Genomic DNA, 27,531 nt, shown 5'->3' on the forward strand with positions numbered 1-27,531 from the left:
AATCCTGGGAATATGAGGCAGATCCTGGAGTTTCTCTGTTTATTGTCATCCCAATTCCAACCCCCCATTAATTATTGATTAATTATCGATTCTGGATCCTTCCACTGGCGGGATTAGTGAGAATCATTAAATTTTGGGATTTATTCTGGAATATTTTCAGTCCCAACAAATCCAAGGGAAAAAAAATCCCGCCCTGTTCTCCTTCCTTCCCCAAGGAGAGAGGAAAAGGAGCCAAACTTGGGTTTTTCCCCAAAATCTCCCGGAATGTCCTCCATTTCACCCCTTCCTGCAGCCTGAATTCCCAGTTTTCCATCCGGGATTCAACTTTGGGAATTCAATTCCAATTCTTCCCCCCCCAAAAAAGGGATAACTGGCTGGGAGAAGCCAGAGGTAACGGAAGAATTCCCAAAATGAGGATAAAACCAGACACGGAATGAACCCCAATCCCGAACCCGCTGGAATGTTGGATTCCCTTCGTTTTCCTCAGGAATGGCGGGTGCAGGAATCCCTGGGATATAAACAATTTGGGAATTCACCTTTTTTCCAGGCTGGGAACGCTGAGGAGGAAGAGCCTTGGACAGGAAAAACAATTCCAACCCCTTTGTTTTTTTTTTTTCCTTTTTTCCCCGCGGCCAAATTCCAAATCCCGACCGTCGGGAGGGAAATCCAAGAAAAACACACGGCTCCCCAGTTCCACCGCGGGAATGCTCCCATGAAAATCCAGGATCTTTTTATTTCACAAGTGGCTAAAATCTAAATTACAACGGCGCTTCCTCGTTCTCCGCGGTGTCCCAGCAAACCCCGGAATCCCGGCGGCTCCGAGCGGGAATTTTATGGCTTTAGGGAGCCCCTGGATCCGGAGCCCCCCGGAGCAGCTCGTGCAGCGAAGCTCGGGAAGAGCGGGACCAGGGATCCAGGATCCCGAGGGATCCGTGGGAATGGAAGGGTTGGGTGGTGTTCCCGTGGATGCAGGAGATCTCTGGGATCTGGGGATGCCAAAGGGGATCCGAGAGATTTCAGGGATTTGGGAATCCTGAAAGAGACTCGAGGGCCCCAGGGAATCCAGGAATCCAAAAGCCCTCAGGGATTTGGGAATGCCAAAGATCTCAGGAATTTGGGAATCCCAAAATGGATCCAGCAGATCCCGGGGATTCCAGAATCCCAGAGGGGATCCAGTCAGAGAATCCCAAACTCCAAAAGGGATCCAGCAGCAGGAATAAACCCAGGATTTGTTCCCAAATTCCCCCCTCCTCCACCATTCCCAAACATTTCCCTTCCAGGGCAGAATTCCACGATGGGAATTTTCCGTTTCTTTGAGATTTTTCTCCCCATTTTTTCCCATTTTTTTGTGGGGCTTTTTCCTGGAAAAAGGAGACCGGGAAGAGGTTTGGAAAATCTGTATTGAAGAGCTGGAACAACTTTGAACCTGACCCAGCCCAATCCCAAAAAATCCCCTCCGGCACGTGGAAGTGGGGAGGAGAAACATCCCGGCGTTCCAACACGGAACCTTTCCCAGACCGATCCCGAATTTGGCAGAAACGCGGATGGAATCAAACCAATCCTCCCCATTCCCGGCAGCTCTCCAAGGACATCCCGGGAAAAACCACGTCAGAACCAGGCTGGATCCCGGGAGCCGCATTCCAGGCGGGAATTCGGAGTTTCAGCCCCATCCCATGGAAGATTTTGGTTTTCCAGCCTCGATCCATGCTGGATTTTCCCTCCCCTTCCAAACAGATCTCCCCCCACCCCCCCAAACACTTTTTTGGGGGATTTATCCTGAACTATCCATCCAAAAAAATTGGGATGGAATATTTGGAAGTCTGGACACAGAAAATTATTTGGATTTTTAATTCCAAATCCTTCAATTCCTGATTATTTTAATGAACCAAGATTGGCTGAAATTCCAATTTCCAAGGGAATTCTGCCGGGATCCAGAAAGCTTTGACATCGTTTTTATCCCATTGAATCCTTCTGTGACTCTTCCATTCCCTGTTTGTTTTTTTTCCAGGAGTCATCCCAACTCTGGGAAGAAATGAACCAGATTTCCCCCCACCCCAAAAAAAAAAAAAAAAAAAAAAAAAAAAAAAAAAAAAATTGTATTTTAATCGAAGGAAATTTGTCGGGATTTTTTTTTTTTGGGAATAAATGAACTTTTTCCAAACGTTGGCATCCATGAGGAAAAAAAACAGGAGAGGAAATCCCCTGAACCAACCCCAAAAAATTCCACGTGGGAAAGGAACGGCAACTTTTCCATAAAATCCAATGGAATTGAAAGAATTCCACGTCTTCCCTCTGGTGGCACCTCCCAGTCCAAGCTTGGAATGAAAACTCCAAACTCCAAGATTCCAACCCAACTCCCACATCTGAGCTCTTCACATCCCTACGGAAAACACCCCAAAATCCGCGTCCGGCTGGGAATTCCGGGGGTTTTCATCCAACAAATCCCAGTTTGGAAAACAAGGGTTGGTTTTTTTTCTCCTGAACGAAATCCCTCAATATGGAAACACCAGGAAAAGTGGGAAAAGGGAGGGGTTCTTTCCCTCGGATCCGAGGGGGATGATCCCGAAGGAATTCTTGGCTTCAGCAATTCCTAAGAAAATAAATCCGGATTTTCCTGAATTTCCCCCCCACACACACTTTTTTTTTTTTAATATATATAGATCTCTAAATTATATATATTTATAATTTCCCCAAGAAAATTCCCCAGATTTCCCAAAGAATTCTCCTCACTGGAATAAGGCCTGGAATTCTGCCCCTTGGATTCGTCTGGAATTCGGGAAGAAGCCCAAGGAAAAAGAGGATGAGAAACCAAAAATGAAACCAAACTGGCCCCCGATGGATTTTGGGTTGAACCTCCGGAATTCCCAAAAAAATGATGGAAAACTCCATCCCAAATGGATAGAGGAGCACGCTTGGGATGCCTGGAAGAACTCGAATCATGGAGGGAAGGATTGGGAACGGCCGGAATTCCCGGTGGGAATCGGGAACAGCTCCCAACCCTCCCTGCCTGCATCAGCTTCTGGAATTCCTATAAATTTTGGAATAATATCCCTCAAAACAACAACAGAAAAGGAAGGAAAAAAATAAAACAACCCAACCAACCCTCCCAAAGGAAAAAAAAATTCCCAAGAAGTTTCGCTTTGGAGTCTCTGGGAACGTCGGGAAGGCCCAAAATTCGCGGGATGAGAAAGAACCGAGGTGGATTTTGTCTCTCAGTACCTGCAAGGTTTGGAATCTACCAACGGTTCCGAAGTCCATTCCAACCAGAATCCAAGGAAAAAAGTGGGAATTTCCCGCAGCAATTCCCACCTCCCAGCCCAGGTTTGGGCGGCAGCCGATCCCGAAGGGGAGAAAACCAAACCAAACTCAACGGGAGCTGACCGGGATCTGCACTTCCTCTTCCTCTTCTTCTTGGGATCGTCGGAATTTTGGGAATCTCGGGATGTGCCGCCTGCTTTCCCAGCTGGAAGAGGAGCAGGGAAAAGGAGCAGCCATGAACTCGGCTCACTAAACGCAGGATGGGGCTGGAATTCCTCTCTCCACGCCCCAAAATTCCGGAATTCCGGAGCGTTCCCGGCAAAAAGTTCGGCGTCGGCGAAGGCAGAGAGGAGTCGCTGAGTCCTTTCGGTTTTGTTTGTTTGTTTTTGTGCTGGTGCCAAAAAAATTTCAAAACTAAATACGGAAAAAGCCAACCAAAAAAAAAAAAAAATTAAGGAATTCTTCCCCCTTTCCCTGCCAGCTTCCATGAAAAATCTGGGAGCCAACGGAGCCGGGCTTCGGCCACCCCGACGCGGTCACTTCTCCCGGCAGGGACGGATGAGGAGTGGTGGTGCTGCATCCTAGAAAGCCTCGGGGCGTTATCCAGCTGGGATTAAAGCAGATTCCACGGAATTGTGGTAGAAAAGAAAGGATGGCAGAGCCTGGAAAAGTTCTCCCTCGGGAATTATTTCCACGTGGCCGACTGTGGGATGGAGCGGGGCGGGATCATGTCCAGGAGATACTCGCGCTGCCGCTCCACGGCCGAGGCCGACTTGTGCACGGCCAGCGCGGGGCTGACGAAGGGCAGCGCCCCGCCTGCGGGAAACAGGGAATCCGGGTCACGGAAGGGCTTGGGAAGGAGGGGAAAGAATGGAAAAACCCAAGAAAAGCAGGATTTAAACAGGGATTGTCCCCGTGCAATCCAGCACCTTCGGGTTCCAAACTCATCCCGAGAAACGCAAAGGTTTAGGATCGAAATCAGGATTTGAGCCCTCTGGAATTATGACAGAACGGCTTGGGAATGAGGGCAAATAATGAAAAACCCATGGAAAAGCAGGATTCAAATATGGATTGTCCCACCAGGATCTGGTGCCAAACTCATCCCGAGAAGCGCAAAGGTTTAGGATCAAAATCAGGATTTGAGCCCTCTGGAATTATGGAATAGTATGGGAATGAGAGAAAATAATGAACATTCTAATATATAAATAATGAAATTATAACATATAAGTTATTCTAATTAAATATAAAATTAAATTAAATATATCTAGTATTTTTAAAAGAATTATATAAACACTATGTAATTATAGAAATAATAATATAATATATTAATATAGATATAAATAATAATATTAATAAATTCTACTTATTTATACACTAAGTTTTTCCAATAATTTTATTCTTCCACATTAAATATAATACCTATAATATAAAACATAGAAAAACCTATGTATAAGATATAAATTTTGAACATAAACACAAATTATTTTTATTATTAAATACACTGAAATATAAAATTTTAACTCCAAATGGATAAACCTGGGTTTCTATTAATTTTAGTCACCATTCCTTGAGGGGAAACCACTCCAACACCAACTTTCACTTTCAAACCTCAGGGTCGCCCTACGGAAATCCCACCCAAAACTGGGAATTTTGGGCAGTGATGTCACCAACTTTCACTTTAAACCTTTGGCATTGTTCCATGAAAATTCCCACCCAAAATCTGGAATTTTGGGCAGTGATGTCACCAACTTTCACCTCCAACCCTCAGCATCACCCCAGGAAAATTCCCACCCAGAACTGGGAATTCTGGGTGGCGATCCCAAGGAACGCCGGGCTGCCCGGGACGCCGTACCTGTGCCGATGGGGTTTTTCTTCCAGGCGGCGCCGCCCTTGCTGCCGGATCGCTCGGCGTGCTTGCCGGGCCGGCTGCCCAGCGCGGCGCTGGCCGAGGAGCTCTGCAGCTTGGGCGAGGAGCTGAAGCTGTGCAGCACCCCTCGGGAAGCACCGCGGGACAGCTGGCCGGAGCTCTGCCAGGGAGCGGAAACGAAACCTGGGATGTTGCTGAACTGGACGATCTTTGGGACTGGGGGGTCTTTGGGATTTGATGATTTTAGGGATTGGAAGATCTTTGGGACTGGATGCTCTCTGGACTGGATGATTTTTGAAACTGGATGTTCTTTGGGACTGGATGTTTTTTGGGACTGGAAGATTGTTGGGATTGAATGCTCTTTGAGCCTGGATGTTCTCTGGGCCTGGATGATTTTTGGGCCTGGATGATCTTTGGGATTGGACGCTCTCTGGGCCAGGATGATCTTTGGGATTGGATGATTTTTGGGCCTGGATGTTCTCTGGGCCTGGATGTTCTTTGGGACTGGATGTTTTTTGGGATTGGAAGATCTTTGGGCCTGGATGTTTTTTGGGATTGGAAGATCTTTGGGCCTGGATGATCTTTAGAGCCTGTGACAACACCCACAGCCCCCCACCCTAAACCCAACCCGGGGGCCAAACCCCGCGGGCCACCCCCCAGCCCCCGGGACGCTCTTCCCTCCGGAGCAGGCGGATTTGGGGCGCTCCCTCACCTGCTTGAGCGCGTGGTGCTGCCCCACGGGCTCGGCCTTGGGCTGCCCGGGCGGGGCCGTTTGCTGCAGGATCCTCTGCTCGATCTCCTGCTCCTGCTGCAGGGCCTTGACGAAGGCGGCCTTGAGCCGGTTCGTGTGCTCGGCCTTCAGGGCCTTCTTCTGGTTGGAGGCCATGCAGGTCTCGCACATGATGGTGCCGTTCTTCTCCTCCCGCCAGCGGCACGTGAAGTCCGTGTGGCACTGGGCACACAGGTAGGGCTCCCGGCAGGACACGGCCACCGCCACCTTCCCTGGGGGACAAACAAGGCGGGTCAGCCCCAGGGCCACCTTCCCTGAGGGACAAACACCTGGGAGTGACCACTGCCACCTTCCCAGGGGGACAAACACCTGGGAGTGACCACTGCCACCTTCCCTGGGGGACAAACACGGCGGGTCAGCCCCAGTGTGGTTTCAGCGAGGTTTAAATGATTTCTGGGTGGTTTAAATGATTCCTGTCATGTTTGAACCCTGCATTTCTGGAGGTTTAAGTGATCCCAGCCGGGTTTAACTGATCCCAGCTGGGTTTAAGTGATCCCAGCAAGGTTTAACTGGTCCCTGTCAGGTTTAAGTGATCCCAGCAGGGTTTAACTGGTCCCAGCCGGGTTTAACTGATCCCAGCCAGGTTTAAGCCGGGCTCTGCCCCTGCCGGGCTCACCTTGGCTCTCGAGCAGGTTCTGCACCACCTCCTCCAGCCCCACCAGGTAGATGAACTCGTTGTTGGCGGCGCTGGGCAGGAAGTTCATCTCGGGCGCGGGCGGTTTGGGCGGGGGGATCTCCAGCAGGGTCTTCTCCAGCTGCTTGCGCAGCGCCAGCTTGGCCGCGGCCTGCCGGCTGCCCGGCGCCTCGCCCGCGCCGCCCAGCGCCGCGCCGCCCGCCGGGGCCGCGCCGGCCTGGCCCGCCGGCACCGCCGCGCCCTTCAGCGACGTGGGGGACGCCTGCGGAGAGACGGGAACGGGATCACCGGGATCACTGGGAATCGGGGAACGGGATCCATGGGATCACTGGGAATCAAGGGAATGGGATCCATGGGATCACTGGGAATCAGGGAACGGGATCCACGGGATCACTGGGAATCAGGGAACGGGATCACAGGGAATCAGGGAATGGGATCCATGGGATCACTGGGGTCATTGGGAATCGGGGAGTCCCCCGGTGCCACCCAGCTCCGTGCCACTTGCCAGGGCAGTCCCAGCCTGGCCCAAGGGCACCGCCGAGCCCTTCAGGGACGTGGGGGACGCCTGCGGAGAGACGGGAATGGGATCACTGGGATCACTGGGAATCGGGGAACGGGATCCATGGGATCACTGGGAATCAGGGAATGGGATCCATGGGATCACTGGGAATCAAGGGAGTCCCCAGTGTCACCTGCCGGGGCAGTGCCAGCCTGGGGGATGTTGACCAGCAGGCTGGCGTTGCTCATTCCCACCATTCCTGCCCCATTCCCAGTGGGAATTCCCAGACGCTCACCTGGGGGATGTTGACCAGCAGGCTGGCGTTGCTCATTCCCACCATTCCCGCCCCATTCCCAGTGGGAATTCCCGGACGCTCACCTGGGGGATGTTGACCAGCAGGCTGGCGTTGGGCACGTTGGCCACGCGGATCAGGCCCTGCTGGATGATGCGCTGGCCCTGGATCTGCACCGAGGGCACCGAGGCGCGCGGCGCCAGCAGCAGCGGGGGCGGGCCCGTGCTCGAGTGCTGCCGGATGGTGTGGATTTGCTGGGAAACACGGAAAAGGGGTTGGGAAAACACGGAAAAGTGGGAATAAGCAAGGCACGAAGAAAAAGAAACCGTGGAATAACAACCAGGATGTTCTTCCCTTTCCCTCCAGCCCCAAATTCCCAAGTTTCTGAGTGGATTTGCTGGAAAAACATGGAAAAGGGCTTGGGAATCCATGGAAAAGGGGGTTGGGAGCCCATGGAAGAGGAGGTTGGGAAAATGTGGAAAAGTGGGAATCAAAAGGCACAAAGGCAAGGAAACCATGGAATAACAACTGGGATGTTTTTCCCTTTCCCTCCAAAACCATGGGACACAGATCCCAGAGGCCTCCACATTCCAGCCCCTAATTCCCAAATTTCCAAGCCCAACTCCTGGAGTTTTCACTTTCTTGTTCCATTTGAATTCCTTGGAATTATTTTTCCCTCCTCAACAAGAGCAGGAGGAACAGGGAATTCCCAAACCTCTCCCTCCTCCCCCAGAAGAAATCCCAATTTTTCCTGGGATAAAGGAGAAGAAGAAGGAAAAACAGGGAAAAGAGCAGGGACTGGGCTCCATTCCCTCCTCCCGCTCTTCCCCAACCCCAGAAAATGAGGGAAAAAGGGGATTTCCCGTTGAAAGGCTACAACTGGTGGGATAGAAAGGATAAATCGAGGGAAAACCATGGAAAAGCAGGAATTGCCTCCCACCCCCTCCCCCAAAACCCCCCAGAAACCAGAACACCCCGAAGGAACCCCAAAAATCCCGCTGCTATGGGAACACACACCCCGGGATGTTCCAACCAGCCAGAGGGGGGAAATCCGGAATTTCTCTATGGAATGGGAAGGGGAATGGGAGAAGCTCACCTGGGCCCCTCGCACCAGGGGCGGCATCACGATCTGGGGGCTCTGCTTGGAGGCGGCCGCTTGGCCCCCCCGGAGCAGCGGCGGCGGGATCCCGGTGCCCGGAACGCGGCTGGAGGAGGGCTGGAAAAACGGGAAAGCAGTCAGCCCCAGCCTGGGAATGGCACAGCGGGGATAAAATGGGGGGAAAATGGGGGAAAAAGGGATGGGAAAGGTGGGAATGGCGGGATCCCGGTGCCCGGAATGCGGCGGGAGGAGGGCTGGAAAAATGGGAAAAGGAGTCGGAATGGCATCGGGGCGGGAAACGAGGATAAGAAATGGGGTAAAAATGGGGGGAAATGGGTAAAATGGGGGAAAAAGGGTTGGGAAAGCTGGAAATGGGGGAAAAATGGGGGGGAAACGTTGGGAATTGGGGGAATGGGGAGTGGAAGTGTTGGGAATTGTGGGAATGGAAGTGTTTGGATCTGTGGAGGGAAAGGAAAAGCAGGGAAAAAAAAAGGGAGGAGGGAAGAAAAACATTGGGAAAAATCCTGGAAGAGGAATCAGGAGAAAGGAAAAGCTCCAAGAGAAATCATGGAAGAGGAAAAGGAATCACAGAAAGGAAAAGATCTGGGGAAAAATCCTGGAAGAGGGAAAGGAAAAGCAGGAAAAGGAAAGGAAAAGGGAAGAAAAAGTTCTGGAAAAATCATGGAGAAGGAAAAGGAATGAGAGGAGTTTGGAAAAGCTGCTGCCTGAGGATTCCCGGGATTCCAATCCTCAAATTCCATCCTGGTGCTGGGCTGGGATATTCCCAAAACTCCCAACTTTCCTCTGCATCCCAACCCTGGCGTTTCCCAGCCCCTGGAACCAGGGATCTCCCCCTTGTCCAGGATTTGGGATGTTGGGAATTCCATCCCATTCCCAGGGAATCCCTCTGCTCCTCCCTCTGGAATTCCTGGACACTCCAGCAAAACCCAAGCCAGGTTAATTCACCCAAAATTCCAGAGGAATTCTTGGGATAAAGCGGATTTTTGGGATTAACTCTGAGATCCCCTGAAGGTTTTCCAGTTCCTCTGGAAGTGATTCCAAAGGTAAAGATTCCCACACCTCTGGATTTGGGAATGGCTCCTGAAGGAGAGCAAATCCCTCCCTCTCCTGGAATTCCAGGGCTTTTCCAAACCCTTTTCCAAGGAAAATCCCTCGTGCTGGAGCAGTTTGGGAATTTGGGTCCTGTTATCCCAGGAAAAGAAAAAAGCAGGAATGTTCCAATCCCACAGGATTCCAGGGGTGAGTGACAGCCGCCCCTGGACTCTGGGAATTTCCTTCCCTGAGGATTCCCAGGATTTGATTCAGCCTGGAATGGGATTTTTCCAACCCTGAATCCTGGGATTCCCTGACAGGAAAACTCCTGAGATTCTCTGAGCTGTTCCAAAGAAAATCCAGCAATTCCCACCTAGAAAATCCTGGGATTCCCTCAGCAATTCCAGAGGGAATTCTGGGTTCCCCTGGCTCAGCAATCCCAGCTGCAAGCCCCATCCCATTTTCCCGGCCGTTATCCCTGTGACCCGTGGGAGCTGGGCGATCCTGGCAGCTTTTCCCGGGATTCCCCGGCTTTTCCCGGGCTCTTCCCGGCTCCCACTGACCTGGAGGGAAGTTTTCCCAGCGGGAACAGCCTGAGGGCCCCGCACCAAGGGCGGGGGCGTGGCCGCAGCGCCTCCAGAGGGGCCCGAGGAAAGCTGGAAAAGGAAAAAGCGGAAAGAGAGCAGCGGGAAAAGCTGGAAAAGCGGGAATGCAGAGAGCGGGGAGCGCACACCGAGAGCCCGGGAGCAGCTGGTGGGAACGTCTGGAGGGAAAATCCTTGGGATTGGCGGGAAAAATCCTCGGGATTGGCGGGAAAATCCTCAGGAATTGGCACCTGCTCCTCCTGGTCCGGTCCAGGGGAAGGGGTTTGGGAATTGGCAGGAAAATCCTCAGGAAATGGCAGGAAAATCCTTGGGAATTGGAGGGAAAAAGCTTGGGAATTCACAGGAAAATTGGGGGAATTGGAGGGAAAATCCTTGGGAACTGACAGGAAAATCCCTGGGAAAAGGGCTAGGAATTCCTGGAAAAGCAGGATTTCCCCTGGGAAAAGGGCTAGGAATTCCTGGAAAAGCAGGATTTCCCCTGGGAAAAGGGCTGGGAATTCCTGGAAAAGCGGGATTTTCCTACCTTGGGCGCCGGCGTCTCCTTCTGGCTCTGGCTCTGCCGGAGCTTCTTGAGCAGCACCAGCTTGGCCTCCTCCAGCCTCAGCTCCTCCTGCAGCTGCTTGATCAGGCGCTCCCGCTGCTCCGGGCTCCGCTGGAATCCCAGGAAAATCCCAGGGAAATCCCAGGGAAATCCCAGGGAAATCCCAAGAAAATGGGGAGAACCCCAGGGGAAGGGCAGGCACAGGCACGGTGAGAATTCCCAGCTGGGACTGGGGACTGGGAGATCCAAGGGGAAAATTTGGGATTTTTCCATGAAAAAACTCATGGGAAGGGTTAAATGAGGAGAATTCCCAGCTGGAATTGGCTCCTCGTGAATTAATGGCAATGGATGGGGCTGGGAGGGAAAATGTGGCTGATCCTGGGTTCTTCTGACCCCATCCCAGTTAATCCCGACCCAATCCTGGCTTTTCCAGCCGGACTGACCAGGAGAGCCTCGGCGCCAGGCTCCGGGATTGGGATCCAGGGCAATCCTGGGTTATTCCCAGTGGATCCCAGTTAACCCTGACCCAATCCCAGTTAACCGTGACCTAACCCCAGTTAACCCCGACCCAATCCTGGTTCATCCTGACCCAATCCCAGTTAATCCCAGTTCACCCAGTCCCAGTCAGTCCCAGTTAGTCCCGGTCCCGGTCCCAGCCAGTCCCAGTCCCTGTTCACCAGTCCCAGTCAGTCCCAGTCCCAGTTAAGCCAGTCCCAGTCCCAGTCAGTCCCAGTTCACCCGGTCCCAGTCCCAGTTAAGCCAGTCCCAGTCAGTCCCTGTTCACCAGTCCCAGTTCACCCAGTCCCAGTCAGTCCCAGTCCCAGTCAGTCCCAGTCCCAGTTCACCCAGTCCCAGTCAGTCCCAGTCCCAGTCAGTCCCAGTCCCAGTTCACCCAGTCCCAGTCCCAGTTAAGCCAGTCCCAGTCCCAGTTAAGCCAGTCCCAGTCAGTCCCGGTCCCAGTTAATCCCAGTCCCAGCCCCGCGCTCACCAGCAGGGCCTCGGCGCCGGGCTCGGGCAGGGCGAGGCGCGCCAGCCCGTTGACGCGCGGGCTCGAGGGCTCGTTGTCCGACAGCACGATCACGTCCGGGGAGGGCACGCGCCGCTCCCGCCGGCACTCCCTGGGAGCCACGGGAACCGGAGAAACCGGGAACGGGTCAGGATGCCCAGGAAAACGGGACAAACCCCGGGAACGGGGCAGGATGCCCAGGAAAACGGGACAAACCCCGGGAACGGGGCAGGATTCCCAGGAAAACGGGACAAACCCCGGGAACGGGGCAGGATTCCCAGGAAAACGGGACAAACCCCGGGAAAAGTGGCAGTGCGGGGGGAGCAAACCCCAGGAAAACGGGGAGCAAACCCCAGGAACAGGGTCACTCCAGGAGCAGCCTTCCCAAGCCTATCCCAGCCCTTTCCCAACCCTTTTCCAGTGCTTTTCCAACCCATTTTCCAGCCCTTTTCCAGCTCTTCTCCAGCCCCTTTTCCATTCCTCCTCCAGGGTTTCTCCAGTCTTTTCCCAGCCCCTTTTCCAAGGCTGTTCCAGCCCTTTTCCAGCCCTCAGGGAACTCCAGGGCTGGGAAAAAGGCCCAGGGTGGGAATTTCAGGAATGGGAAAATTCCAAAGGGTCGGGAATGCCCTCTAGAGGGCACAGCGAGCCCAGGAAACCCCAAATCCAGGGAAACCCCAAATCCAGGGAATCCCCGAATCCAGGCATTTCCCTCTGGAACTGGCACAGGTGGAGCATTCCAGGCTTTTCCCTGGAGCTGGAAAACTGGGATTGACTGGGTTGGGATAAAGGCTGGGAATGAGAAATTCCCAACTCCCAGACTCCTTTTCCTGCTGGAATCCCAGGAATTCCATCAGCAGCTCCAAGGAAATGGGGCTGGGATGGGGTTTGGATCAGCAGGAACTGCCCCTGGAATGGGATGAGCTTCCAAAGCATTCCTGGGATTCTCTTCCCAACTTTTCCACCATTCCAAAGGAAAAACCGGGAACGTGGCACCAGAGCCTCCCGAAAACTGAGCTCCAACCCCACCCAAGCCACATCCCAATAAAAACCGGGATGAGAAGGGACCCAAGCCCTTCCCCAAGCCCAGGAATTCCTGGAATTCCAAGGAAGCTCACCCTTTGGATGTGCTCATGTCCACGGGCTCATCCCCAGCTGCCGGCAGCTCCACTTTGATGGTGGCTTTGACCTCCCCGCTTTTCAGCACTCCCGGGATTTTCCCGGCTCCGGGATCCGCTTTGATCTTCATGTCCCCCTCGGAGCTGAGCTCGGATCCCGGAATTCCTTTGTCCATCCTGAGTTTTTTACTGTCCGGCTCCGAGTCCCGCTCCAGCGCGCGCTTCTGGCTCCGGGTGCGGCATGAGTCCTCACTCATGGTGAGGGCCTGGGGGCAGGAAAGGGTTAAAAACGGCGGGGAATGCCCCGGGAAAGGGGGAAAAATCCCGGGAAAAAATCCCGGGAATGGTGGGGGGGAAATACCCCGGGAAAGGGGAAAAAATCCCGGGAAAAAATCCCAGGAATGGTGGGGGGAAAATACCCCGGGAAAGGGGAAAAAATCCCGGGAAAAGGTTAAAAACAGTGGGAATACCAGGGGGGAAATCTCGGGAAAGGGTTAAAACCATTGGGAATGGCGGGGAAAATCATGGGGAAAGGAGGGGAAAATATAATGGGAAAGGGGTGAAAAAATCCCAGGAAAAGGAAGATATCAAGGGGTTAAAAGTCCCAGGAAAAAGGCCGGGAACAAAGAGTTAACAGAAGGGAAAGGGGGAAAGAATCCTGGGAAAGCGTTAAAAACACTGGGAATGCTGGGGGAAATGCCAGGAGAAGGGAGACATCTAGGGGTTAAAAATCCTGGGAAAGGAGAGGCAACAGGGGATGGAAAAGTCCTGGAATATGAGAGAAAAATCCTGGGAAAAGGTCATGGAAAGGGAGACATCAAAGGGTTAAAAAATCCTGGGAAAGAATGGGAAAAAGGGGGGGAAATCCTGGGAAAAGGGGGGAAAATATCCCAGGAAAAGCGAGAGAACCGGGAGCTGAAAGTCCCGGGAAAAGTAAAAATTCCCGAGAAAATATCCCGGGAACCGGGAGACAACAGGGAGGGAAAAATCCTGGGAAAGGGGCTGGGAAATGCCGGGAAAAGGGAGACACGAAGGGGTTAAAAATCCCGGGATTTCGGGATGGAATTCCTGCATTTCCAACCCAGGAAGGGCTGGGAAAAGGAGGGGAAAACCCTGGAAAAGGGGCAGGAAAATCCCTGGAAATGGGGCTGGGAAAGGGATGGGAAATCCCTGGAAAAGTGAAGGAAAAGGGCAGGAAAAGGGAATTCCCAAGGCTCTCCCTGCTGGAAACCCCTCCCAGGAGAATTCCAGCCCATCCCAGTGCCCCAGCAGGAAAAGGGACAAAAGAGGGAAAAAATTCCTCCAAAATCCCAGGAAAACCTTGGAAAAGGAGGATTTGATGATCTCCCGGGAATGGGAACTGGGTTGGATTTGGAGGGAAATCCAAATAAAATCCTAATGAAAATTCCAATAAAATTCCAAAGGAAAAGGAGAAACTTGGGCTGAAAATTCCATCTTTTCCCACATCCTGGAATTCCTCCCTGAGTTTTTCCCACCCAGCTCCTGGAATTTTGGGAGTCAAAATTCCAACAACAGAAAATTCCCAGAGGTGGAAAAGTGGGATTCCAACATTTCCAAATGTTTTCCATGCATTTCCTACTCCCGAGGATTCCCAGGAGGAATTCCTGGATACCCCAGCCTTGGATCATCCCGAAATTCCTGGGAATTCCTTTTTCTAGGAATATTTTTCCGAGATTTCCCAGGAAAATCCATGGGAATTCCCGGCTGAAGGACTCCAATCCTTGGATGTGGCACCGCCAGGGGAAATTCCCCAACTCTTCTTTGGGAATTCAGAGCCAATCCCACATTTTCCACTCCAAACTTCGGGATCCCAACAGGTGGAAGAGCGGGATCAGGGCTCTGGAGAAGCCCCGCTCCCGGTTTTCCCGGGATTTTGGGATGGGGATTCCCGGGAAAGGAGAGGGGGAGGGGAACCCCCGGTCCCGCTGGAATTCCCGAGCCGGCATTCCAAGGGTTAAGCGCTGCCATTTCCGCGCCATTCCCGAGAAATCTCCGGGAACAAAATGGCAGCGCTTAACCCTTGGAATGCCGGCCGGGGATCGGGAATTCCCGCCGGGAATGCCGGGGCTGCCTCCGCTCCCCGCGGGACCTCCCGCCCCCGGCCCCGCCGGGATCCCTCCCGCGGCTCCCGGAAAACCCCGGGAGTCACCCGGGCTGGGAATCCCCCGCAATTCCCGGGATTCCCATGGGATTTCTCCCGATTTTCCCTGAAATTCCCGGGAGTCATTCCCGGGCTGGGAATTCCCTGCAATTCCCGGGATTCCCAGCGGGATTTCTCCCGGTTTTCCCGCCCCCCCCCCCCCCTCCCCCCGCCCCGTTCATTCCCGGATTATCCAGGACTGGGAATTCCCGGAGTTTATCCCAAATCCCTCGGGAATTATCCCGAGGTTTCTCCAGCTCTGGGAAAACTTTGGGATCAAACCCCTGGGGCAGCTCCAGGAATTCCAGCCCGGGAATTCTGGAGCCTCCCGGATGGAATTTTTATCCAAAGGAAGGGAAATTTTCCAGAAATTTTGTGGAATTCCCACAGGAATTTGGGCAAAATCATCCTTCAGATTCCTGCTCCCGGAAGTTTGGAGCTCCAAAGGCTAAGGAAAAGCGGGAAAGGAGAATCCCAAAATTCCACTGGAGCAGGAAAATGGGGAACAGAGGCTGCCTGGAAAAATTCAGGGGGAATTCCTGGAATTTCGGGGGAATTTTCCCTGGGGAGAGCTGGAATTCAGGGAGGAATTTGCCGATTTTATGGGAATTCTGAGAATTCTCTGGTTTCATCGGATCAAAGCCAGGAAAATTCCTGGAAAATTCCTCTTTTCCCACGGAAACTATTCCCAAATTCTTCCCAGCTGGAATACTCAGGACACAAGGACTGAGATTCCTGGGCTGGGATTTTTTGGGAATGCAGAGAGGAAATCCAGGAGCAGAATTCCCAACTTTTCCTGGGATTTTCCAAGCGAATCCTCCCGTTATTAATTAAGCATTAATTATTCATTAATTAATCATTAATCAATTCTTTCTCCGTTGTTGATTTTCCATTCCGAATTCCTCCTTTAAGAGGAAAAATTCCAAGATTTATTTGCTGGGAAGCGACTAAAATATTCCCATATTACTTTAAATATTCATGAGGTTGTTCACATATTCATGAGTTAATTTAAATATTCCCGAATTCATTTGAATATTAATGAGGAGTTGCAATCGGATCTTTCCCAATTAATTCCTCATTAAGGAAGGAATTTCCATCCTTAAATGTTCCCATTTTCCAGAAGGGAAAGGGGAAATTCCAGGCTGGGAATTCCTTGGAGTTGGGATTGCAGAGATTCCCGCCGGGAATTCCCTCCCCAGCGGGATCCCGCAGAAAAGGGAAAAGCAGCAGGAGAATCGGAGATCCACGGAATTTTCTTATTGATCCACCAAAATTCCCAAACTTTTCAAAAAAGAATTTCCCGGAATTCCGGAGCCAAAGGATCCCGGGACAATCCCATTCCTATCCCGGGACAATCCCATTCCTGTCCTGGGACAATCCCATTCCTATCCCGGGACAATCCCATTCCTGTCCTGGGACAATCCCAGGCCCGCAGGATTCCCGGGATCCCTGGGCCAGGGCAGGATTGGGGCGGAGCCACCCCGGGAGAAATCCCGGAATTCCTGCGGGGACAGGAGAGAGGGAAACCTGGACAGGTGAGGCCGGAGCGGGACAGGGGACAGGGGAGACCCCAGCAGGTGGGACCTGAGCAGGTGAGAACGCCCCAGGTAAACAGCGACGGGGGGAGAACCTGCACAGGTGAGACCGGGACAGGACAGGTGGGACCCGCTCGGGTGGGACCGGGACAGGTGAGACCGGGACAGGTGGGACCGGGACAGGTGAGACCAGGACAGGTGGGACCTGCACAGGTGAGACCAGGACAGGTGGGACCAGGACAGGTGAGGCCAGGCCAGGTGGGACCCGCTCGGGCCGGGGAGCACTGACGCAGGTGAGGACCCACCGCGGGGAACACCTGCCCAGGTGAGCCCGGCCCAGGTGAGAGCTCAGCCTCGGCTCCTCCCGAGCACTCCTGGCTCCAAACCCTTCCCAAATCCCAAATCCCAAATCCCAAATCCCAAATCCCGAGTCCCGTCCCCGCTCCAGGCACTGCCCAGTCCTGCAGGACAATCCCGGCAGGAATTCCAGGAGCTCTGGATGCTCTGGAATTCCCCAATCCCTTGGAAAATCCGGGAGATTTCCTCGGGAATCAGCTCAAATCCCTCAAACCCCTCAGGAATTCCCGGGATTTTTGGGAAAGCTCCTCTTGGAGCTCCTCCCCGGCTGTTCCAGGAGAAAATTCCAGGCCCGTGGCACGGCAGAGATTCCCCAGCCCATCAAATTCCCAGGAATTCCCAGGAACTGCCGGCTCCTACCTGTCAGGGAAGGACATGGGGTCCCGCTGGGATGAGCCGGAGCCAAGGATCCTGTGGGAACAGAGAGAGGGGTGAGAATTCCGGGAATTCCGGGAATTCCCACCTTCCTGAGGGAAGCAGCTGGGGTTTGGAATGCTGGAAGAGAGCTGGGGTTTGGAATGCTGGGATTTGGAATACTGGCACAGAGCCAGGATTTGGGAATCCCAGAATGGCGGCTCCACCACGAAAACTGGGAATATCAGCAGGGCACAGCCCTGGAATTTGGGAATCCCAAAGCGCAACACAATCCTGGGAACTGGGATTTGGGAATTCTCATTCATCCCGCAAATTTTCCAGGCACTGAAATCCATGGAATTCCCAGACTTTCCTCCACTCCTGGTTCCCATCCATGGAATTCCCAGATTTCCCCCCATTCCCAGTTTTTCTGGGCCGGGAGCAGCTCCCGGGGCCTTCGGCTGTTCCCGGGTTTTTCCGGCTGCTCCGGCCCCGTGATCCTGGGAATTCCAGGGGGAATTAGCGGAGCTCACCCAGAGCTGTTCGTGGTTAAGAGGATCTGGGAAAAGCCCAGGAAATCCTTTGGAATTCGGAGCTGCCCCGGCCACTTCTCCTGGAGTTTGGGAAGCTCCGAGGATCCAGGAGAGCTGGAATTCCTTGGATTTCACTGGGAATTCCTGGAATTCTGGAATTCCAGCTGTGTTAAGGCTTGGGATTCTCAGGAAGGAGCTCCCAGTTGGATCAGGAGTGGTTTGGGATCTGTGGGAAAAACTGGAGAGGGAGCAGCAGGGAATTCCCGGGAATTCCTAGGAGGGTCCAAGGGCAGCCTGGAAAAACCTGGGAATGTCCCTGCCCGATCCCTGAGCTCCTTCCCACCCCAAACCATCCCAGAATTCCATGAATCCATGGAAGAAGAGGGATTTATTCCCTTTCAGGATTCATGTCTGGCTTTGGAATTTTGGGATTTGAAACATTCCCAGAACACCCCAACTTCCAGCATTCCCAACTTTCCACTATTCCAAAATTCCAGCCCCTTTCCCACTGATCCAAGGCCGTTTCCAACCTCCTTCCCAAAATCCACAGCAGATCCCTGCTCCCCTCCCAAAATCCACGGCTTCCCCACCAATCCCAGCCCCTTTCCCAAATTCCCAGGCACATTCCAGCCCCTTTCCTGCTGATCCCAGGCCAGTTCCAGCCCTTTTCCCAAAATCCCTGTCAGCTTCCTGCCCCTTTCCCTAAATCCACAGCATTCCCGCTGATCCTAGGCTGCTCCCAGGCCGATCCCAGCCCTTTCCTGCTGCTCCCAGGTGGATCCCAGTCTCTTTCCCAAGATGCCAGGCTGATCCCAGCCCTTTCCTGCTGATCCCAGTCTCTTTCCCGGCCCTGTCCCGCTCCCCCGGCCAGCTCCAGGCGCTGCCATCCCGCATTCCCAGAGTCCTCTCTCGCTGTCACTTCCTGTGCCTCTCCCAGCTCCGGTCCCAGAGCCGGGACTGGAGCATTCCCGGGATCTGGGACAGCTCGGGAATTCCAGCCCGAGCAAGGCAGCAAAATCCCGGACAAGCCCAAGGAAAACCGAGCGTCGGGCTGGGAAAATCCTGGAAAAGCAGCCAGGAAATGCTCGGGAAAAACCGGGATGTGAATCCCAGCTCCAATCCCGAGGGAGGCATTCCCAGCTGGAATTCTCCGCCCGTTTCCCTGAGCGGGCCAGTCCCGGGAAAAGTGAGGAGATGCTCAGGAAAAGCCGGGATGTGAATCCCAATCCCACATCCCGGCAGGATCCCATCCCAGCCCGGCAGGATCCCATCAGGCAGGATCCCATCCCGGCAGGATCCCAGCCCATCCCGGGAGCTGTTCCCGACTGCAATTCCCAGTTTCCCTCTGCCCACCGGTGCCGTGCGGGGCCGGGATCGTCCCGCACCCCCCCGGACCCCCGGGATGCCCGAGATCCCCCCGGGGCAGCGCATCCCGGTGCCAATCCCGGTCCCGGTGCCAATCCCGGTCCCGGTTCCCATCCCGGTGCCAATCCCGTTCCCGGTGCTGATTCCCATCCCGGTGCCAATCCCGTTCCTGGTGCTGATTCCCATCCCGGTGCCATCCCCGGTGCCAGTCCCCATCCCGGTGCCAATCCCGGTGCCGGTGCTGATCCCATCCCGGTCCCCATCCCGGTGCGGATGCCAGCGCCGATCCCGATCCCGGGCAGCGCATCCCGGGGCTGATGCCGGTCCCAAAGCCGGTGCCGCGCCGGTGCCGTTCCGGTGCCCGGGGCGCAGGAAGGGCGGCCGGGGACTCTTATTGTGACACGGCCCCGGCCCGGCCCGGCCGCACGGCCCGGCCGCGGCCACCGCGGGGCTCCGGCACCGGGGGGCACCGGGGGGCACCGGCCACGGGGACAGCGGGGGGGATCGCGGCTTCGCACAGCGGGGACTGACCCCCGGGGACACCGGGGAGGGTCGCGGTGACCGGGGGTGAGCGGGGGGTGAGCGGGGGGTGAGCGGGGGGGTGACCACGGAGTGACCGGGGGGGTTTCGGGGGGTCCCCGTGTCCCCTGGTGTCCCCCCGTGTCCCCCCGTGTCCCCGGTGCGGAGCGCGGGGGGCAGCGGGCACGGAGCGCTCGGGGCGGCGGCGGAGGAGGAAGAGGAGGAGGAGGAGGAGAAGGAGGAGGAAGAGGAGGAAGAGGAAGCAGCCCGGCGGAAAGCCCGCAGCAACTTTCCCAAACAAAAGCCGGCGGCGCCCCGGGGCGCCGGGCGGGCGGCGGAGTTGGGGTTCCCGGGGGGCCGAGCCCCGGGATCCCGGAGCGGCCCCGGTGCCGCGGGCTCGGGGCTCGCGGGCGGCCGGGGCCGGAGCCGCGGCCAGCGGGACTTTGCACTTTCCGGGCTGCCCGCACGGCCGGGAAACGCCGGAACTTCCCCGGCAGCTCTCCCGCATCCCGGCCTCCGTTCTCCCAAATTCCCGGCGGTGCCGTCGCTCCGGTACCGGAGCCAATAAACGCCGGCAGAACTTTTACCGGGAGAACTCGCAGGGCGCCGCTCCGGTAGCTCCGCGCCGCATCCGCGGCGAGCCCGCCCCGCGCTCCCGGCTCCGCGCCGCGCTCCCCGCGCCGGCCCCGCCGCTCTCCCGCGGCTGCGGGGCTCTGCCGGCGGCTCCCGCGGCCGCCGCTCTCCCGGTGCCGATAATGCGCTCCTCACACATGGAGTCGCGGCGGCACCGGCGGAGCATGCGCGGGGCGGGGCGGCCGAGCGGCGGGGCCGGCGGAGGGGACAGCGTGGGGACAGCGGTGAGACAGCGCGGGGGCAGCGGGGGAAGAGCGGGGACAGCGTGGGGCACACCGGGGCACAGCGTGGGGCAGCACCGGGGCACACCGGGCACACCGGGGCACACCGGGGACACCGGGGACACCGGGGACACCGGGGCGGCTCCGGGCCGGGCCCCGCGCGCGCTGCGGCCGCCGCCGCTTCCGGGCGCGGCGCGGGGGAGCCGCGGTTGTGTCGCGGGCCGCCATTGGCCGCGGGGGGCGCGCGGATGATGAGAGGGGGGCGCTGATTGGCTGGAGAGGCGGGCGGGGGGCGCGCGGGCAGCGCCGCGCTGGGAGAGGCCACGTGGAGAGAGAGGGGACAGACAGACAGGGGACAGACAGAGAGACAGGGGACAGAGACAGGGGACAGAGAGACAGGGGACAGACAGAGAGACAGACAGGGGACAGACAGAGAGACAGGGGACAGACAGAGAGACAGGGGACAGACAGAGAGACAGACAGGGGACAGCAGGGACAGAGAGAGGGGACAGACAGAGAGACAGGGGACAGAGAGACAGGGGACAGAGAGACAGACAGGGGACAGACAGAGAGACAGACAGGGGACAGACAGAGAGACAGGGGACAGAGAGACAGACAGACAGACAGGGGACAGAGACAGGGGACAGACAGACAGGGGACAGACAGAGAGACGGGACAGAGAGACAGACAGACAGACAGGGGACAGAGACAGGGGACAGACAGAGAGACAGGGGACAGAGAGACAGGGGACAGAGAGACAGACAGGGGACAGAGAGACAGGGGACAGAGAGACAGGGGACAGACAGAGAGACAGGGGACAGAGAGACAGACAGACAGGGGACAGAGAGACAGGGGACAGCAGGGACAGAGAGAGGGGACAGACAGAGAGACAGGGGACAGAGAGACAGGGGACAGAGAGACAGACAGAGACAGGGGACAGAGACGGGACAGAGAGAGAGACAGACAGACAGAGAGACAGACAGGGGACAGGGGACAGACAGACAGGGGACAGAGAGACAGAGAGACAGGGGACAGAGACAGGGGACAGACAGAGAGACAGGGGACAGCAGGGACACAGAGAGGGGACAGCGAGGGGACAGCGGCGGTGGCCGATGGAGCGGTGGCTCTGGGCGGCAGCGGGACGGGGGCAGGGCCCGGCTCCCATCGCGGAATTCCCGATCCCACAAAAGCTCTGCAGCCCCGGGAGCCCGGCCCCGAAACCCTCCCGAGAATTCCTCCCATCCCGGAATCCCTGAGCAGCCCCAGCTCCCCACATCCCGGAATCCCCCCCAGATCAGCGCCCGGCATCCCCAGGATTTTGGGCAAAGACTTTTCCAGGGAAGTTTGGAACCAAATCCAAAATCCCGAATTTCAATTATTTCCCACCAAATTAGCAGCAGAAGGAATTTGGAGCTGTGGGATTATTGATTATTAATTATTAATTACTAATTATTATTCCCATTTTTCCCTCCTGTTACCCCAATCCAAAAAGAAATCCCTAAAACCCCAAATTCCCGGAGTTTGGAAGGATTTGGGAAAGTGCAATCCAGGATTGGGAATCCCAAATATTCCTACGGGGGGAACGTGGGGATGATCCCAGAGAAAATCACCCCAAACGCTGGGAAATCCTATGGATGCCACCCCGAAAGCGGGAAGATTCCATGGATGTCATCCCGAGGCTGGAAAATCCAACGGATGGCACCAAAAACTTGGACAAATCCAATTCCAGACCTGGAAAATTCCAGGGCTGGCACCCAAATTTTGGGAAACCTCCGTGGATGCCACCCCAAAGCTGGAAAGAATCCAACGGATAGCACCTCAAACTGGGAAAATTCCAGGTATTCCATCCCAAAACTTGGAATATTCCATGGACATCATCCCAAATATGGACAAATTCCATGGATTACACCCCAAAGCAGGAAAATCCAGTGGATATCATCCTAAAACTGGAAAAATCCAAGGGATACCACTCCAAACTGGACAAACTCCATGGATATCAACCAAAACTGGGAAAACCCCATGGATGCCATCCCAAAACGGGAGAATCCGACGGACATCGCCCCAAACTGGGAAAAAAATCCAGGGATTCCATCCCAAACTAGGAAAATCCCAATGGATATCACCCCAAAACTGGGAAAATCCCATGGATGTCACCCCAAACAGCTCCCCTGGATAAAATCCCATCCCACTGGAAGCGGGAACGTCCCGGGATGGGAGAGATCCCAAAGTTTCTCAGGCTCCTTTGGGATTCCTTCTCCAGTTTCTGCCCCGTTCCAGAGGTTCCCAGGGAAGGTTTTGGGATTTCCTGGCTCTTCCCGCAGGGAGGGATGGGACTGGGGAGGGATTCCCGCCTGGAACGGGACGGGCTGGCATTCCCACAGCAGCCTGGCTGCCCCTGGAGCCGGGAATGCCCGAGCAGGGAAGGATCCAAGGAAAACTGGGAGCTGCTTCCGGAGGGGCGAGGAGGCCAAAGGAGCTGGAGAGGATTTGGGATGGGGGATGGAGGGACGGGGAATGATCTGGGATTTGGGAATGCCAGGGCACAGGGAATGATTTGAACTGGAAAAGTGGAATGTGGGTTGGGATTTGGGAAGGAATTCTTGGCTGGGATGGGCTGGAATTCCCAGGGAAGCTGTGGCTGCCTCTGGATCCCTGGAATGTCCCAGTCTGGGATCAGGAAAGGCGTGGGGTGGGATCAGCTGATCCCTCAGCTCCTTCCATCCAAACCACCCCAGAATTCCAGGAATAAATCCAGAATTCCAGGAATAAATCCCCACAAATCCCCTCTGTGCCTGTTTTCCTGCACTCCCCAAATTCCAGCTGGAGATCCTGGGATGGGAAGGGACACGAGGGTCAGGAACTCCCAAATCCCATCCCAAGCCCTCCCAAATCCTTGGCTTTGGGGCCCCATCCCGAGGTTTAACCCTTCTGTCCCATCCCCGTGGAAACCGGGATCAGGAATTCCCGAGAAAGCTCATCCCAAGCAGATTCCCAAGGAAAAGTGGCTGAATTTGGGGGATTTAATCCCAAATTTCCCCAGCTCCAGCCCCAGCCTGGACAAGCCGGGTGCTGCAATCCCCTCTGGAATTCCTGGCAGCAGGAAACGGGAATTTTCCAAGGATTTTTGGGATTTTTTGGAGCATAAAATGGGAATTGCAGCTGCATTTTATTCCCTGGAAAACGCAGCTCCAGCAGGGCTGGTCTGGAGCTGGGATTTGTGCTTGAACTCCTAAAAAAGTTCATTTTCCAGCTTTTTTGGGAGGGAAAAAAGACAAATCCAAATTCTAAAAGCTGATTGCCTGCTAAAATCAGGGATTTTCCTTCCCAAAACCCCATCTTCCTCTCCCAAGCTGAAATATTCCACACTTTTCCTTGGCAGTTCCTGCTGCTTTGGACTCAGCAAATCCCAATTCCCAACTTTTTAAGGAATTTGAGTTGAAACAAAGTAACTTTTCCTTAAATTTAATTTAAAACAAAAGGGGTTTTTCCCTATTTTCCCATTGGGAGTTCACTCCTTGATCAAAATTTGGGAATGAATCCCTCCCAAATCCTTCAATTTTCCCAACAGCCTCCCTCAAAAAATCCTGAAATTGGATTTTCCCCCAAAACCAGGGAAAAGAGTGAAAAGAGAAGGGAAAAAAAGGGGGAAATCCAGAATTAATTGGATTTTTTCCAACTCCCAAAATCCTAAAAAAAAAAGGGGGGCAGGGCTGAGGGAGAATGGGGGGAATTAAAAGGAATTTTCTGGTCCTGATGGTGGCCCTGGGATTGGGATGGAGCCGGGATTTGGGATGGAGCCCTGGGATTGGGATGGAGCCCTGGGATTTCACACAGATCCCTGGGATTTGGGGTGAATTCCCAGGAATCACCAGAGAATCCCAGGATTTGGGATGGACCCTTGGGATCCACTGCAAACCCCGGGATTTGGGACAGAACCACGGATTTCACCCAGATCCCTGGGATCCACCGCAGACCCCAGATCTCCCAGGAGGCTCTCAGGTTTCCCAGCAGATCCCCAGGCCCGCAGGTTTTGGGGAAAAGCCCTGGATTTGGGCAGTTTGGGACAATCCCTGCGGTCCCCCCCAGCCCCTCGGGTTTTCCAGTGAATCCCAGAGTTTTCCAGGGGATCCCTGGCTTTTAGGGCAGACCCTCGGAGTTTTGGGGAACACACTGCCAAGCTTTCCAGCAGATCCTTGGATTATCCCACAAATGCTCAGGATTGCTCAGAGCCCGGGGTTTTCCAGCAGAATTCCAGGATTTGGGGCAAACCCTCAGGATTTCCTGCAGAGCCTCGAGTTTTGGCACAAATCCCTGGATTCGGGGATGGCCCCTCACGTTTTGCCCTCGGGGTTTTCAGCAGAGCCCCAACTTTCCCAACAGACCCTCAAGTACCCTCAGATTTTGGGACAAACCCCCGGATTTTCCAGTAGAAAATCCCTCAAGTTTTCCAAGAGACCCCCGGATTTTCCAGCAGAGCCCCAAGTTTCCCTGCCACCCCTGAGGTTTTCCAGTGCATCCCAGTGTTCTCTTCAGCCCCTCAGATTTTAGGACAAACCCTCCAACTTTAGGCCAAACCCTCAGGTTTTGCCCCAGACCCTCAAGTTTTCCAGAAGCCCCTGGGATTCTCCAGCAGATCCTCAGCTTTCCCTTCAGCCCTTCAGTCTCCCCAACCCCTCAGCTTTTCCTGCAGCCCAGCTTTTCCCTTCAACCCCTCAACTTTTCCTGCAACCCTCAGTTCTCCTCAAACCCCTCATCTTTCTCCAAACCCCTTCGCTTTTCCTGCACCACTCAGTTTCCCCCAAACCCCTCAGTATTTCCTGGACCCCTTTTTCTCCAAACCCCTCAGCATTCCCTGCATCCCTCACTTTTTCCCCAAACCCCTCAGCATTCCCTGCATCCCTCACTTTTTCCCCAAACCCCTCAGCATTCCCTGCATCCCTCACTTTTCCCCCAAACCCCTCATCCCTCCCCGCACATCCCCGCTCCTCTCCCCGCACATCCTCGCTCTCTCCCCGCTCTCTCCCCGCTCCTCTGCCCGCGTTTCCCCGCCCCGTGCCCAAACTTTCTCCGTGTTTCCGGAGTGCGGCTCCGGGCCCGTCTCCCACCGGGGACACCCGCGGCCGCCCGGGGCTGGGGGGGCTCCCCCGGGGCTCCCGGCGCGGCCCCGCAGCCCCGAGCCGTGGCCCGGTGGCCCCGGTGGCCCCGGTGGTGGCCCGTCCCCTCCCCCACTCCCCTCCCCCGCCCTCCCAAGGCTCTGGCACCAATAATCCGCCTTTGCTGACATGCTCTGGTGGCTGTGCCTATCGGGCAACTCCCAGGATGCACTCCCGCTCCTCCCTGGCACCCCCTCACCCGTGCCCACCCTCCCCTCGGACTTCCCAACCTTTTCTTTTCTGCTTTTTTTTTTTTTTTTTAAGCTTTTTCCTTTTTATTATCGCCACCCCCCCGGCCCCCCTCCGCCCCTCACACACACACGCCCGGCCGCACTTTCATCCTCCCCCGAGCCCCCCTGGCGCTCCGGCGCTCGCCCTCCGCCCCGCTCCCCGCGTCCCTCGCGGGTCCCCCCGGCCGCGGGCGCCCTGCGGCCGCTCCCTTCTCCCCTCGCGGCCGTGCCCCTCACGAACCGCCCCGGCTCTCTCAGTCCGCGGCGCTCCCCCGCCCCGCACTGCCCCGGGCCGCCCTGGGGGGAAGGGGGTGTGTGTGCGGGGGTGTCCCCGCGGCCCCGTCCCCCCGGGCGCTGCCGAGGCGCGGGTGTCACTCACTGTCCGGAGCCCCCTCAGAGCCGCCTCCTCCTCCTCCTCAGCGGGGCCCGGCCCGGACTGGGGCCGTGGGGGGAGGGGAGGCGGCTCCCTCAGGTGGCCACTGACAGGCGGGGGGGGCGGGGGGGCTGCGCGCGCAGGGGGCCCCGCCCCCCCTCCATCTCCCCCCCCTCCTCCCGCCCCTCTCCCCCTCCCCCTCCGTGCCCTCCCCCCCCCCCGTGCCCCCCTCCCCCCCCGGGACCCCCCCCGTTGCCAGGCAGATTTGGGACACCCTCGCGCCCGGCCACGCCCCCTGCCCAGGCCTGGGGCGCTGCGTCGGGTGGGTTTTTTTAATCTTTAAACTAATGATTGGCAGGCGCGTCGGCAAATAGAAAGGTGGGTTGCCTGCCCTGCAGCCAATTGGCGCGAAGAGTCAGCAGTAGCTCCGCCCCTCGTAGTAAGGAGAAATGAAAAGGCGCGGTTTGTTTTTGATTGACGCGCACATCGACCAATCAGCGGCGCGACCCCGTGGTGCGCTCCTCGCCCCTGCTGTGAGGGCGGACAGAGGCGTGGCCTTAATTTGATAGATAGTTCAAATATCCAATAGAAGCTAGCGTGCGCCCAAGCGCAGCCAATGGGAGCGCGGCCCGCGGGAGGGGGCGGTTCCCGGGCCGGGCCGCGCGGGCTCCGCCCGGGGCCGGCTGAGGTGATGGCGGCGCGGGAGGGGCGCCCTGATCCGCCCTCACCCGCCCTTATCCGCCCGCGCAGGCCGCGCTGGGGCCGCGCATGGGGGCCGGCGGCAGGAAGCGGGCAGGCACCGGGCCGGCGGAGCCGGTTCTGCGGGCGGGGTTGCGGCCGGGCCGGCTGAGGGCCGGGAGCGGCACAGGGCCCGGGCCGGGGATGAGGGCCCGGCCCGATCTGGGTCAGCGCTGCCCGGCCCGGTCCGGCTGCTCCGCCGGGATCGGGCCCGGCGGGACCTGGGGCCATTCCCATTGGGATTCAGGATCATTCCCGATGGAATCTGGGATCATTCCCGGTGGGATGTGGGATAATTCCCACTGGAATTTGGGATCATTCCCACTGGGATGTGGGATCATTCCCAATGGGATCTGGGATAATTCCCAGTGGGATTTAGGATCATTCCCTTTGGGATTTAGTCCTGGGATCATTATTATTGGGATAATTTCCCAGTGGGATTTGGAATCATTCCCACTGGGATTTGGGATCATTCCCATTGGGATTTAACTTTGGAGAAAATCCTGGATTTTTTCCTCTAAAATTCCAAGGAATTTCAGCTCCTCTTCCCCAGCTCTGCTCCATGAAAAAAAAAAAGAAAAGAAAAGGAAAAGGAAGGAA

At 55.9% G+C, this 27,531-nt stretch overlaps 2 protein-coding genes across 5 annotated transcripts; both read right to left on the reverse strand.

Annotated features, from left to right (window-relative positions):
• Positions 1-713: 713 nt before the first annotated feature.
• On the reverse strand, positions 714-26,291 carry GATAD2A (GATA zinc finger domain containing 2A). 4 transcript variants are annotated; one of them, XM_038163678.1, is made up of 12 exons: positions 26,200-26,291; positions 17,173-17,223; positions 12,760-13,025; positions 11,627-11,756; positions 10,621-10,749; positions 10,056-10,148; positions 8,437-8,556; positions 7,427-7,594; positions 6,532-6,811; positions 5,838-6,127; positions 5,111-5,285; positions 714-4,074 (listed from the first exon to the last, which is right to left on the reverse strand). In XM_038163678.1, exons 3-12 carry the CDS (start codon positions 13,014-13,016, stop codon positions 3,944-3,946), a joined length of 1,773 nt encoding a protein of 590 aa, XP_038019606.1. In that variant the 5' UTR covers positions 13,017-13,025; positions 17,173-17,223; positions 26,200-26,291; the 3' UTR covers positions 714-3,943. The 4 variants fall into 4 exon arrangements, with proteins under 4 accessions (XP_038019606.1, XP_038019608.1, XP_038019607.1 ...); XM_038163680.1 differs by lacking the exon at positions 26,200-26,291 and adding an exon at positions 26,062-26,191; XM_038163679.1 differs by lacking the exon at positions 26,200-26,291 and adding an exon at positions 20,171-20,384.
• On the reverse strand, positions 15,325-20,382 carry LOC119712355 (collagen alpha-1(I) chain-like). The gene is made up of 4 exons (XM_038163459.1): positions 20,210-20,382; positions 19,085-20,163; positions 17,173-17,223; positions 15,325-15,368 (listed from the first exon to the last, which is right to left on the reverse strand). The coding sequence occupies exons 1-4, from the start codon at positions 20,380-20,382 to the stop codon at positions 15,325-15,327; spliced, it is 1,347 nt and encodes a 448-aa protein (XP_038019387.1).
• Positions 26,292-27,531: the final 1,240 nt, after the last annotated feature.

Source organism: Motacilla alba, chromosome 28 (assembly GCF_015832195.1).
Source record: "Motacilla alba alba isolate MOTALB_02 chromosome 28, Motacilla_alba_V1.0_pri, whole genome shotgun sequence".
NCBI lineage: Eukaryota > Metazoa > Chordata > Aves > Passeriformes > Motacillidae > Motacilla > Motacilla alba.